Consider the following 13,392-nt stretch of genomic DNA (forward strand, 5'->3'; position numbering starts at 1 on the left):
TTATAAATAAGAAATTTTCAGAAATCTGACTCCAGTGTGGAATAAGGATTGTTTGTTGGCAAAATTTCTTAGGTCCCTACTGGGAGAGAGGGCTCTGCTCTGTGCTATGAGAAGATGTGAAGGCAGGAGAAGAAACCATCCTGATCATCAGGAGCTCATAGAACTGGGGATGAGAAATGGAACACAGAAGAGAGAATGGTGTGTATTGGTAAAGCATCCCCACTTTCAAGATGGTACTTTTGCTTGTGCTAAGGGGGGAAATCCAACCCAGAAAAGTACCACTATAGTTGCTTTATCCTGGAGCCATGACTCTGAAGCGTTCCAGCCCTGATGTAAGCAGAGACAGGACATCTTAAGAAAGTCTCTCCTTTGGTGTGGAGAAAAGGAACTCCTACACTCTTAGTAGGATTGTAAATTGGTGCAGCTACTGTGGAAAGCAGGATGGACATTCCTCAAAACACCAAAAATAGAGTTGCCATAGATCCAGCAATCCCACTCCTGGGCACACATCTGGAAAACATATAATTAAAAAAATGTGTGTACTTCTTATGTTCATAGCAGCACAATTCACAATAGCCAAGGCAACTTAAATATCCTTTGACAGAGGAGTGGATTAAGAAGATGCGGTGCATATATACATAATGGAATACTATTCAGCCATAAAAAGAATGAAATAATGCCATTTGCAGCAACATAGATAGACCTAGAAATTATCATACCAAGTGAAGTAAGTCAGAAAGAGAAAGAAAAATACCATATGATATTACTTACACGTGGAATCCAAAATACGACACAAATGAACTTATCTACAAAGCAGAAACAGACTCATAAACATAGAGAAGAGACTTCTAGTTGCCAAGGGGGAGGGTAGGTGGGACAAGGAAGGATTGGGAGTTTGGGATTGGCAGAGGCAAACTATTATATGTAGACTGGATAAACAACAAAAATCCTACTGCATAGCACTAGGAACTATATTCAATATCCTATGATATGGAGTTCCTGTTGTGGCTCAGTGGAAACAAATCTGACTAGCATCCATGAGGATGCAGGTTCGATCCCTGGCCTTGCTCACTGGGTTACAGATCTGGTGTTGCCGTGAGCTGTGGTGTAGTTTGCAGATGCCACTCGGATCCTGTGTTGCTGTGGCTGTGCTGTAGGCCAGTGGCTACAGCTCCAATTCACCCCTATTCACACCATATGCCACAGGTGCAGCCCTAAAAAGAAAAAAAAAATCCTGTGATAAACAATAATGGAAAAGAATATGAAGAAGAATATATATAAAACTGAATCACTTTGCTGTACAGCAGAAATTAATACAACATTGTAAATTAACCATACTTTAATAAAATAAATTTTAAAAAAGACCATCTGTCTTCTCCTTTATTCTCCACTAACTTGAATGACGGGAAAAGTGAGCAACAGACTTAAAAACAACGAGGACTTCTGAATAACTCAAGTCATATAAACGACTTCCTAGTTACAGACCCCCTGACAATGGAAGATGCACATGGAGAGGATAAAAGGTCATATTTGCATGAGGACTTTTTTCTAAGGAACTTGGGCTCCTCATTGTTCCTAAGCTATCAGCAGTTCCAAAGCTACTTTGCTTAAGATAAAACTGAAGACTCGAGGAGCTAACAGACTTGACCAAGGTTGTGAGGAGGGCAAGTGACAAAATGGGAAAAGATTCCACACCCTCTGACTCATAGAACAGCTGCCAGTCAGCATGCAAGAGAGGGGGTGAAGCTTCCTGGGGATGGCTGCCCCAGATTTAAACAGCAGTTGCATCCAGGGGCAGAGGGCTGTACTCATTACAAAGCAGAGTGCTGTCCCTCTGGGGTAGAAGCCCTCTCTACGGGGGAGAGTTGAACCCTGCATGCAAACAGGCTTGGCAGCAAAGTCATGGATGTCAACGCAATGGGAGGGAGTGTGAGGGACCTCCTGGGGGCTAAGTGGGCACAGCGGGGACAGCTCTGTACAATGGCAGAGGAGAAGCTAAACCCCAGGCTTGAGCCAGAAAAAAGAAACCCAGACAGAGCAAAGCTACATCCTCATAAGGCACCAGCACTTTCTTCTGGGGAAGAAGATTTGAAAACTGGATGCATTTAATCAGCTCCCTCCACGTGGCGGAGAGGCTCCAGCTAAGGACCAAGTGATTGCTACAACTTCTTTTTTGAGGCATTACAACTCATGTAACCTTATAACTCTGCTTGATGGACAGATAAGGGGGAACAATGATGTAAACCACACCTGCTAATATATATCCAGTACTTTCTAGGTGTCAGGCCCTGGGCTCTGTGCTCTACAGATTTAGCTTTTTACTGTGTCCATTTTACAGATGGGGAAACAGAGGCCTAGTGAATTAAAGGACTTGCTCCATGTCTGTCTCCCAGTGAATGTGCAGAGCCAGCTTATGAACAAGGCTGCCTGAGGAGCAGTCCAGAGCAAGCAGTGGGGACCAAGGCCAGGATGGCTGCATCTTTCTAATCCTTAGCTTCGATGATTCTTTTTTGTTTGTTTTGTTTTTTTAACCCGAACTATAATATTTTATTTCCAAAACAAAAATGTGTAGCATGGCAAAATGTTAGGATTAATAGTACTAAGTGCTGTTATGCTCTTTTGGTTTTATGTGCTAAAAAAAAAAAAAGTAGGATTGGAGTTTCCGTCGTGGTGCAGAGGAAACGAATCTGATAGGAACCATGAGATTGCAAGTTCAATCCCTGGCCCTGCTCAGTGGGTTAAGGATCTGGTGTTGCTGTGAGCTGTGGTGTAGGTCACGGATGCAGCTTGGATCTGGCATTGCTGTGGCTGTGGCTTAGGCTGGCAGCTGCAGCTACAATTCGACCCCTAGCCTGGGAACCTCCATATGCTGCGGCCCTAAAAAGACAAAAGACCAAAAAAAAAAGATTGATTATAAATCTAAGAATGTGTATGGAAAACTATAAAACAAAATAAATCATTAGTTTTGGCCTACCCAAGGAAGAAAATGTGAGTAGAAATCAACGTATGACGAGAGCCAGTCACTTTTTGGATGATTTTCCTAAGTGTTATGTTCTTGACCAGTTTGCTTCTAGACCTGGCAGCTGGAGACTCACAACCACAAAACACTCCAGGCCCCTTAGAAGCAAAGGGCTGCCTATTCCAAGCAGCTGCACGGCTCCCTGGAGTTGATCTGGGTGGACAGATACACTTGGCAAGGCCACGTAGCAAGTGTGTATGTGTGTGTGTGTGTGTGTGTGTGTGTGACAACCATGACACACACACAAAGGTTTGCACTTTGCAGACCACTCAGTGAACCCCTAGCTTCAAATGAGACTGGAAAAGTAAGATGGAAAAATATAGGGGAAAAGCAATACTCTGACTCTACCTGCAGCCTAGGAGATGCCATTATACTGACATCAGTGAAGAGGTGTGAGAACATTTTCCAAAGGTACTATTTTGAATCCAGAGGTGCACAGAATTGCTGTTTCAGGAAAGAAATGGGAAGAACACCTGCATTCAAACCCCGCAGAGGATCCCAGATTCTGAAAGACTATGTATCACAAAGCCTCCTACGGTTTTGTGATCAGGAAAAGAGACAACCAGGAGGTCATCCTTTTGTAATTCAGGATCTTGGAAAGAAACCAGTTATGTAGAAAATCCCAACCATGGATCCACTTTTAATCCATTTGAAACTTAAGGAAGACAGGAGAGCCCATCACTGCCAGCAACGGAAGAACTGCAACCTTGGGGAGGAATCGTTAGATGGCTGCCTGGGCTATTCCTGTGGTGTTCCTGCTCTCAATCCAGCAGCTCATGTTTTACCCATTAATTTTATCTTTCTAAGACCCTCCTCCTGTTTTTGGTCTTTTTTTTTTTTTTAAGGGCCACACCCATGGCACATGGAAGTTCCCAGACTAGGGGTTGAATCAGAACTGCAGCTGCCCGCCATAGCCACAGCCACGTCAGATCCTAGCCACATTTGCGATCTACAATGCAGTTCATGGCAACACCGGATCCTTAACCCACTGAGTGAGGCCAGGGATCAAACCCATGTCCTCATGGATAGCAGTTGGGCTCTTAACCCACTGAGTCACAATGGGAACTCCCAACTTTTTAAGCCTCTGGAAGATGGTATGCAGGAACAGCACTGAAGTGGTCACAAGCCTGGTAGAAAACACAGGAGTTAAACAAAGTGTTAGAGGCCACTTTCTGAAGCCCAGCACCCCTCCAGGGAGGGAACGACAGGAAACAAGTGCCATGGCCACTTTCCGAAGCCCAGCACCCCTCCAGGGAGGGAACAACAAAGGACCCTGGGTTCCAGGGTGTCTGCACGCAGATGGCAGCAGCACTGCCCACAAATTAAGTTTCAATTGCTGCTTATGGAAGAGCTGCCAGCCAAGCTTGAGGGATCTGGTAAACCTAGGGGGCTGCCCCTGCAGATGCTAAAGCTCTTGTGTAGCAGGATGTACCCCAGGGGGGTGCCTGGCAGAGAGCAGCAGGGGACACCAGCTCTACAACCTCTTTCAGATGTCGTGTTCCAAGGCCAGGCAAGATGTTCAGGATTTTATCTTCCTTGCCTTTAAATGGAATAAAAGAGAAGACTAATAGCAAAGGTTTCACCATGGAAGCTTCTGAGCTTCCGGATATCTTTTAGTGACAACACTGAGAGCTGTGATGGTCCAGGCCAAGGAACAGGGTAGGGAACAATGATGAGGAAAATGCTAATGAGACCGATAAGAGCATATCATCTATGATGCAGAAGAGGATGGAAGTGACAGCTTATAAATAACCCAGAAAAAAAAAAAAAAAAACAGCCAGGGATTGTACTGCCTTCCCCCTTCCCCCAAAGGACTAAAAACTTCCCATAGCACAACCCCCACTGGGGTAAATGGCCTGAAGCAAGGCTGGGATGCTGGTGACCAGAACAGAAACCTATGGGGGATTTTGCTTTATGAGGGGCTAGAATGCACTACATTTTTTATTTTCAACAGATGCTTTTCCTAACAGCTCAAGGCAAGAACTGCTGCCTCTTTCCACATTATGCAGAGAACAGAAAGATGTGTTAGGGTTCTTCCAGGCCTCTGGGCTACTGTCCTCAAAGAATGACCTGCTGACTCCCTTTCAACTGCCCTTCCTCTGACTCTGAGCCATCACAGAACTGAAAGAGCCTCCCAATTATCTTATCTCCATATTATTGAAGTGTGATACGATGCTACAGTACGATGCATTAGCACAATAGGTACCATTCTATTATAAAACAGCTTCCTAATAATACGCTTTGTTATTCTGAAGGTCAAGTCCTGTCTCTGCACACAAAAGGTCAATGACGCATCTCTTTCATCACAACACAGATGGTCTCTAAAAGCGGAGTTCTTCTGAAACATCCCTCTTCTTTATAGTACTCCTCTGCTCAAACCCTGAGACAGCCCCACGTGTCACAGAGAGCAAAGTCCAACGGTGTGGGGCCCAGATTAGACAAAAAGAGTTTCTTGAATAAAAAGACCAAATCTTGGTATTCAAGGCTATAATCTGTACCTTATCTCTCGCTCCAGCTTCTTCTTCTATAAATTCCATGCACGAATCTTCCAAAACATATCATCACTCTTTCTTGTAGTTTCCTGATTCCCCACTATTACTATGCTTACATCCCGAGAAGAATGCCCTTCTCTTTAGTGGTAGACAGCTCATATTCTTTATTTAACCTTAGTTCCAATCCCACTCTTACAGAATTTTCATTCTCTATTGGTCATTTGGTGTTTCTAATCTACTGCTTCGCATTGGGAGTCATATATATCCATGTATCCATTGGTAGTTACCTATGTGTCCATATTGTCATATTTATTTTTCCAACTAGAAAACAAACTCCTTGACATTGCTACTGTTTGCATTTGTGTAAACTATAGACCACTGCTTCTCACACCTGATTTATTTATTTTTTGTCTTCTATTTTTTGGGCCGTGCCCGAGGCATATGGAAGCCCCCGGGCTAGGGGCTGAATCAGAGCTGTAGCTGACAGCCTACACCACAGCCATAGCAATGCCAGATCCAAGTCGCATCTGCAACATACACCAAAACTCAGAGCAATGCCAGATCCTTAACCTGCTAGGCAAGGCCAGGGATTGAACCTGCATCCTCTTGTATAGTAGTTGGGTTCGTTACTGAGGAGCCACAATGGGAACTCCTTGCTTCTCATATTTTACAATTTTTTTTTTTTTTTGTCTTTTTGAGGGCCGCACCCTCGGCATGTGGAGGTTCCTAGGCTAGGGGTCTAATCAGAGCTGTAGCTGCTGGCCTACACCACAGCCACAGCAACGCCAGATCCGAGCCGCGTTTGCGACCTACACCACAGCTTATGCTTAACCCACTGAGCAGGGCCAGGGATTGAACCCGCAACCTCATGGTTCCTGGTCAGGTTCGTTTCCACTGTGCCACAAAGGGAACTCCGCTTCTCATATTTTAAAGTGCATGTGAACCTCCAGAGTATCTTGTCTGAAGGCAGTTTCTGGTTCAGTAGGACTGGCGTGGGGTCTGAGACTCTGCATTTATTAACAAGTAGATCACACTTTGAGTAGCAAGGCTTTAGACTTTACAGAGTTCTTAGAACTCTGCACACAGGCAAGATTCTTGTTTCCTCCTTATGCTAAGCCAAAGCCTCATAGATAATCAACCTCCTCCAGTCCACACTCAGGAGAGCCACGAAAAGGTGGCTGGTCTTTGGACCTTCCCTGCTCTCCTTGGGGATGAGCCTGAATCCTCCAGGTCTCCCTTCTCCTCCAGCCTCACAAAGACAGCACTGCCTGTGGGGACTACTTTGTCAATATCTGTTTCCAAAGAGCAGAGCCAGAGGATGGATCTTTGCCGGTGCCCTTAGGTCTGCCCTTTTATCCAAACCAGTGCATAAGCCATTCTTTCTGCTGGCAGCATCCTTCCCAGTTGTCTCTCAAAGTACATTTCTTTCTTTAAAACTTTGATTTTATACCTTTTCAGAAGGCATTAAAACATGACCCCATCAGGCTTCAGGCATTCTATCTTCCTAGGAAAATACACTGACTTGCAACTTTTCTGTTTGCTCAAATATGGAGCTCTTAAAAAAAGCTTTAAAACTCTTTTAAGGTCCAGTTGGGTGGGTATGTGGCTGATAAAAGGTGTCTGTAAAAAGTGTGAAAGTGAGTTATAAAGCTAAAACAATTTGTATATAAAGAATATTTTAGGAGTTCCCATCATGGCATAGCAGAAACAAATCCGACTAGGAACCATGAGGTTGCGGGTTTGATCCCTGGCCTCGCTCAGTGGGTTAAGGATTTGGTGTTGCTGTGAAGTGTGGTGTAGGTTGCAGATTTGCCTCAGATCCTGCATTGCTGTTACTGTGGCATAGGCCAGCAGCTGTAGCTCTGATTCGACCCCTAGCGTGGGAAGCTCCATGTGCCACAGGTGCAATCCTAAAAAGCAAAATAAATAAATAAAAATAAATAAAATATAAATAAAAAGAATATTTTATATGTATTAAAAATATACTCATGTATTTCTGCTGCTCTAGCCTCTGCAGTTTTATCTTTTTTAACTGTCTGGGGGAGGCGGGACTATTTCTTTTTGTAGTCTCAGAAGTTTAGAGCTACCAGAAGCTGTGATCTTTTACAGAGGGGGAAATGAGGTCAAAGAGGTTAAATAAAGTCAACCCAAGACGTCACAGGTCGGGAGGGCAGGGGCAGGATGGGAACCCAGCCCTCCTGCCCTGAGCAGCCTCTCTTCCTCTCAATCTCCCTACCTCCTCCTCGTCTGCACCAAAGCAGCAGAGACTGGCCCAGCACCAGGGAAGGGGCTGTGGACACAGTAGGTGTTGAGACACCGACATAGAATCTGACACCCGAGGAGGGTGTTGGCCCTTAGGTAGTCTACTGTCTTATTTCCTGGTACAGATGAAGAAGGCAAAGCCTGGCAAAGTCAAGACTCTGGGAACCACACAGCTTCCTAGGAATGGGTCAGCTGACCTGCAGTCCAGTGCTTCTTCCCTGAGTGCCAACACCTTGGGTTCATAATGGAGGAGTTAAATGTAGATGGGAAATAAGAAGCTCCCTTGGGTAGCTGGAAGCATGCCCTAATGGCTGTTTATTTGTGGTGACTAACAAGTGCGACTGTACTTGGGTTTCATGGTGTGTTTGAATTTAAAAATAAATTCTATTTCATTCAAGGGAACTGCTAAGTTGAACTTCTGTGTTTCATTGATTCTCATCAAAGCATCAAGTTCAATTACACAAACATTCAGACTGACAGGTCAAATCAGAATAAGAGGATAATTCTTTAATTCCTGCCTTTTCTTTCCTGTCAGGGACATTGTCCATATGCAATTAGCATTTCCTTTGTGATACCACTGGGAAACCCCCAGGAACCTTAATGCGCCAAGGCACAGGGCAGGTAATTAGAGGGGAGCTTCTTTGTCAGTCTCTCTGGAAGTACATCAACTATCACTAGTACTTGACTTGATTCTTCAGAATTGAGTGTAAGGGCGCATCTTCACCACCAGGGTTTCAAATCTGCAAAAGTCAGTGTGCCCTGAGTGAGTAGGTAGAGGGCCTCACCCTGCTCCCTGGATCATCTTTCATCTTCTGGAGGTGCAAGGGGGAAGGTGGGCAGACTTACCGTTGTCAATCTCATAGTCAGCGAAGGCAAGTTCAGAGCCTTTGTTGGTGATCAGCAGCTCCCCATTCAGCGTGAAGATCATTGAAGCATCTTCGAGGTTGATCATACATCCAACCACATCTCCTGGCTGCCAGGTCCGTCCAAAATACCCACTCCCTTGATGCCAACGCTGACCCTGGAAGACAAGTGCCCAGGGCTTAGAAAAATGAGGTCCTAGAGGCCCCCTGGGAAGCTAAAGAAATGATCTCATGTGCGATTTCTCCTCATGGGCAGTTGCACCTGGCTTCCACAAGGCATTTGCCTTTATACTAAGGACATCTCATAGAGAGAAATGGTCTACGTACAGATAAGTGAAGTTGAGACATACATGGCTCATCAGAAAAGGTGACGTGAATCTCCCGTTACCTAGTAAGCTATGAAAACAAGCTGAACTCCCTCTTAAACAAAATGATACGATTTCCCCACATATTCACTACACGGTGTTCTGTAAGCATCCTCTGCAGAGGGGGGCACAGGCTCAGAGGGGCAAAGCAGAGACAGAGGTGATGACAGAAAGGCCTAGAGTGTGCAGGCCTTCCTTTCTCTAGAGCAAAACACACAGGGACAGGCGTTAGGTGATGGTCACTCAATGGTCTAAATTAGCCAGTGGGGGCTCCTCACTCTTAAAGCCAGCAGTCTAGATACTCAGTGCTTCTAACTTCTGGGGACATGTTTGGAGCAGAAAACCCTGGGCTGAGGATGTGTGGACACCAGCCAGACTCACCCTGCTGCCTTCAAACACAAAGGCTTGGTCGTCAGCCCCCAGCTCGATGTCAGGCCGACAGCCTGGCCTGGCCCAGCCGACCCGCATGTCTCCTCCGGTCACCACCTCAAACTCAAAATACCACTTTCCTGATCTCACTGCATAAGAGCGTTCCACCCGGAAAAATCGGATCTTGTCTATGCTGACTTTCTCCACGGCTGGGTCAGCTGTCGAGAAAGGAAGGGAGTCAAGGGTGCAGGACGGAGTGAGAGAACAGAGGCTTTTAATAATTAGGTAGCATTCCTCAAAGGACTTTGAACAACAAAGACTGATGATAGATCTCGTACCATCCAACAGAGCATTCTGTGCATAATGTAATCATCATCACTATCATCACCACATAACAAGAGTACAAGTTACCACGCACCGAGTGATGGCTCTATAGTAGAAACTAAAACTCAGTTTTCTTCACAATAATCCTATGATGTCAGTATTACTGTCTTCATTTTACAGATGAAGAAATTGAGGCTCGGAGAGGTTCATGTGCTCAAGGTCACAGAGTCAATAAACCAAGGAGAGCAAGCATTTGAACCCAAGTCTGTCTTACTCCACATCTACCCCCTTAACCACTTTTTTACTGCCCCACTAGCTTAGTATCTCCCAGTGTATAGAATATCCTAGTATCTCCTAGGGTCTGAGATGACAATGACCCTTTAAATATACATAAGCTGGTGATGTTAATAGTGCTAGAATTCAATATAAAGTAAGCTTATATTCACAAGTTTGGAAAACAAGACAAATAACAGTAACTTGGTTTTGTGAGCAAATATCCTAAAAAGCTCAGCTACGCTGGAGGATAACTTATGCCCTGTGGGACTGGGTCATAGACGTGCTCGTTACAGAAACATCTGCCAAGGGGACACTGCTTTATTATCAGCATGGTTCCCTCCTTCTTCTCCCTACTTCTTGAAGTTCACCATTTAGCATGAACTCTACACCAATAGCGGCCTCTACACCAATAGCATTTCTAACACTGTAAGTTAGACCTATTCAAAGTCAGCATTTCTCCAGAAGAAGACCTGTTGAGTAAGTTGGGGCCAGAATGAACACTCTCCACTCGTTACCTAGTTCTTGGTCTGACGGTTCAATGTTATAGCCATAACCAACAAATGTCCGAACAGCCTCACGAAGGCTATCTCTGTTCGACTTCTTGGTCCGCTCATCCAGTAGTGCATAAGGCACCAGACGGGGATTTCTTTTGTTTTTTAAATCCTATGTGAAACCAGAGAAAACAGAGGGTGAAAAAGGGCATTTGGTTTTGACAGAGAGCTTGTCCTGCTCACATATTCTTAGTGACAGTCCTGGCTTCCCGCTAGGAGTCTGCTAGTTCTTCTCCCAGTGCCTTGATATTTAGCAATGTACATACTTGCCACTTCTTTTCAGGATTAAATGAGTATAAATGAAAAATTTTTTTTTTTACTAGCATTCAAAGCTAGCATTTAAAAACACATTTTAATAATGTCAGCCTGTGAATAAAATGAAGCGTCATGAAATTGGTTAGAAACCTCTCCATTCCCAAGGCGAGGCAGATGGGGGTTTGCCTAATTATTTCTCTAGGAAAGAACATGCCAGGATTTAAGCTGTTGTGGCCTCTTCACAACAGATAACTAACAGAGACATCTCAGCTCATAGAGAAATATCTGAAAAGGTAGCAGAGCCATAGTGGGTCCATTTCATTGCAATAGACACATATTTGAATTAGAGTCCTCCGTTCCTTGATATGGACTAAGAAGACGACAATGGTAGTGACAAGTCACCCTAACATAACATGCTGTTCTGAACCCCTCACTTTCTTTGCCATGGTTTTCATAGTTGCAGTTTTCTTGATTCTAGGCACTGAAGGCTCATTTATGAATGAACATGCATGTGCACACAGCTACCCCTGAACTTCTCTCACCCTGAGCTGAACCCAGTACTTACTGAGACGAGGGGAGTATTACAAAATGTGAGATGTGCCAGATGGTTTGGGGTTGAACTCCGGTTCTTAACTCTCCCTAATTCCTTACTGGGCCCTGGCTCCCTGGCTGCCTCTGGACAAGCCAAGAACGCTGCCCAGGAATCTCAGCCCTGGGGACTGCAGGGCATGGGCTTCTTGGCAGGCTGGCCTGCCCCTCTCCTGGGCTAGCTTCCCATCCTTTTCCCCTTCGGTGGTAGATACTTGGGACCATCTAAGAAATGCTGCTGAAACTTGCTTACTTAACATCAGCTGTGATGTTGATTTGTGTGAGCCTTACCTTGGCCTTGGAGAGTGCCTGAAAACTCAGCTCTCCATGATGCAAACAACAAGACAGGGAATGAGAAAAGATGCAGGCTGTGGCCATATACACAGCGCAACAGGATCACAAGGGAACCAGACTAGCCAAGAAAAGGTAAACCTACCCATCGCTGCAACATTGGAATTGTGCCTGGAGTTAATGTCAATGTGACCGTTACAAATTCCATCCAGTCCTGATTCTATAAATAATGAATGTGCTGAAGCATGAGGAACAGAGTGCAAGGGCAACCTCCATCTCCAATCATCCCCACCAAAGAAAATGGCATTTTGATGGATGATCACATCCCCAAGCTTCTCAAGCAAGCCTGACCGGGCGCTTCTCACCTGTTGAATGCCATAGGTCCATCCTTGTTTTATCCTGTCTTTTGCCCAAACATTGTGTGCATTTTCTGCAAGCTTATCCACTAAAATTTCTTGGGAAGGTAACAGCTTCACATCAGACAAATCCAAAGGGGCTGGCTTATAGCCGTTGGACATCATGTAGCTATGAGTAAATGGAAAATACATATTTTGAACAGAACTATCTGACTCCCCCATTCAAGATTTCAGATCAACTGCACAGCCTGTGACAATAATGCTACAGTCACAGGTTCTACCCTTGGCAGATGCGTAGTTCACTTGATTTCAAGTCTTCAGGGGAAGCCCTAATCTACCATCCTATTTGCCAATGTGTCACAGATTCCAAGGAGACTGTTAGAGAAAGGGGATGATCTGTGCAAATCCATCCTTCCTTCTATACAAACTACTATGTGACCTATAAACAATGGTCACACTCAGTGTAATGCAACATTACCTGAAGCTCCATCATTTCACTTTCAAAACATAAAAGGTTATGACCACATTGGCAAGGATGGCACCTTGAGCCGAATGGTTTCTTATAAACCAGCAAAGAATGATCACTCAGTCTTAGAAAAAAAAAAAATAACTTCAAGGTTTTTTGTTTTGTTTTGTTTTGTTTTTTTATCTTTTCTAGGGCCACACCCATGGCATATGGAGGTTCCCGGGCTAGGGGTCGAATCAGAGCTGTAGCTGCCTGCCTATGCCAGAGCCACAGCAACAGGCAATCTGAGCCACATCTGCGACCTACACCACAGCTCACGGCAACACCGGATCCTCAACCCACTGAGCAAGGCCAGGGATCAAACCCTCAACCTCATGGTTCCTAGACGGATTTGTTAACCAGGGAGCCACGACGGGAACTCTGAGATTTTTTTTTTTTTTTAATCGTAACGTCAGTGAATTTGTGAGCCTGAAGTGACCTTCACGGTTTGCTGTCCAGTCCAGAAGTCACTGCTGCAAATGTCGGGAACTTGCCAGATAATTCAACAGATATTGTGAAAACAGGAAAAGCTCAAGATGAGGCTGGGTAGATGCATCGTGTAAGTGGAGAGGAGCAGAGCCCAGTGTGCAGTGATTCGCAGGAGAGCAGCTGATCACAACCATGTAAATCCAGAGGCACTCATGGCCCCCAGGCCACTGACTGCCCAGATGAGGGCCAGAACCTAAATGTGATGACTTGCAAACCTGCACTCACTCTCCCCAGGATGCTCTGAGCAGTGTGAGGTACAGGGTCTACGGCAGACAGGACACTGCCCCTCGTCCACCTTGTGGGGGACGCCTGGTCTTGGGCAGAATCAAGATGTGTTGAGCACTGAGCACTGACTGCCACAGCCTGGACTGGCTGCTGCCCCTCAGA

At 45.1% G+C, this 13,392-nt stretch overlaps 1 protein-coding gene across 10 annotated transcripts in view; it reads right to left on the reverse strand.

Annotated features, from left to right (window-relative positions):
* The window catches only part of RYR3 (ryanodine receptor 3), a 568,796-nt gene that overhangs the window by 221,500 nt on the left and 333,904 nt on the right, over nt 1–13,392 (reverse strand). For all 10 annotated transcript variants that reach the window (XR_014810912.1, XR_014810914.1, XR_014810913.1 and 7 more), the window contains exons 24-27: nt 12,021–12,180; nt 10,486–10,633; nt 9,383–9,588; nt 8,620–8,794 (exon numbers count right to left, since the gene is read on the reverse strand). Coding sequence is in view for 6 of the 10 variants with exons in the window: in XM_084969350.1 (XP_084825476.1) it covers nt 8,620–8,794; nt 9,383–9,588; nt 10,486–10,633; nt 12,021–12,180 (689 nt within the window). In the remaining 4 variants the exon portion in view is untranslated. The remainder of the gene's footprint in view (nt 1–8,619; nt 8,795–9,382; nt 9,589–10,485; nt 10,634–12,020; nt 12,181–13,392) is intronic.

Source organism: Sus scrofa, chromosome 7 (assembly GCF_054392235.1).
Source record: "Sus scrofa isolate SSC_HxYL_T2T_F1_AM1 chromosome 7, Sscrofa_HxYL_maternal_Yorkshire_Landrace_v2.0, whole genome shotgun sequence".
NCBI classification, from domain to species: Eukaryota; Metazoa; Chordata; class Mammalia; order Artiodactyla; family Suidae; genus Sus; species Sus scrofa.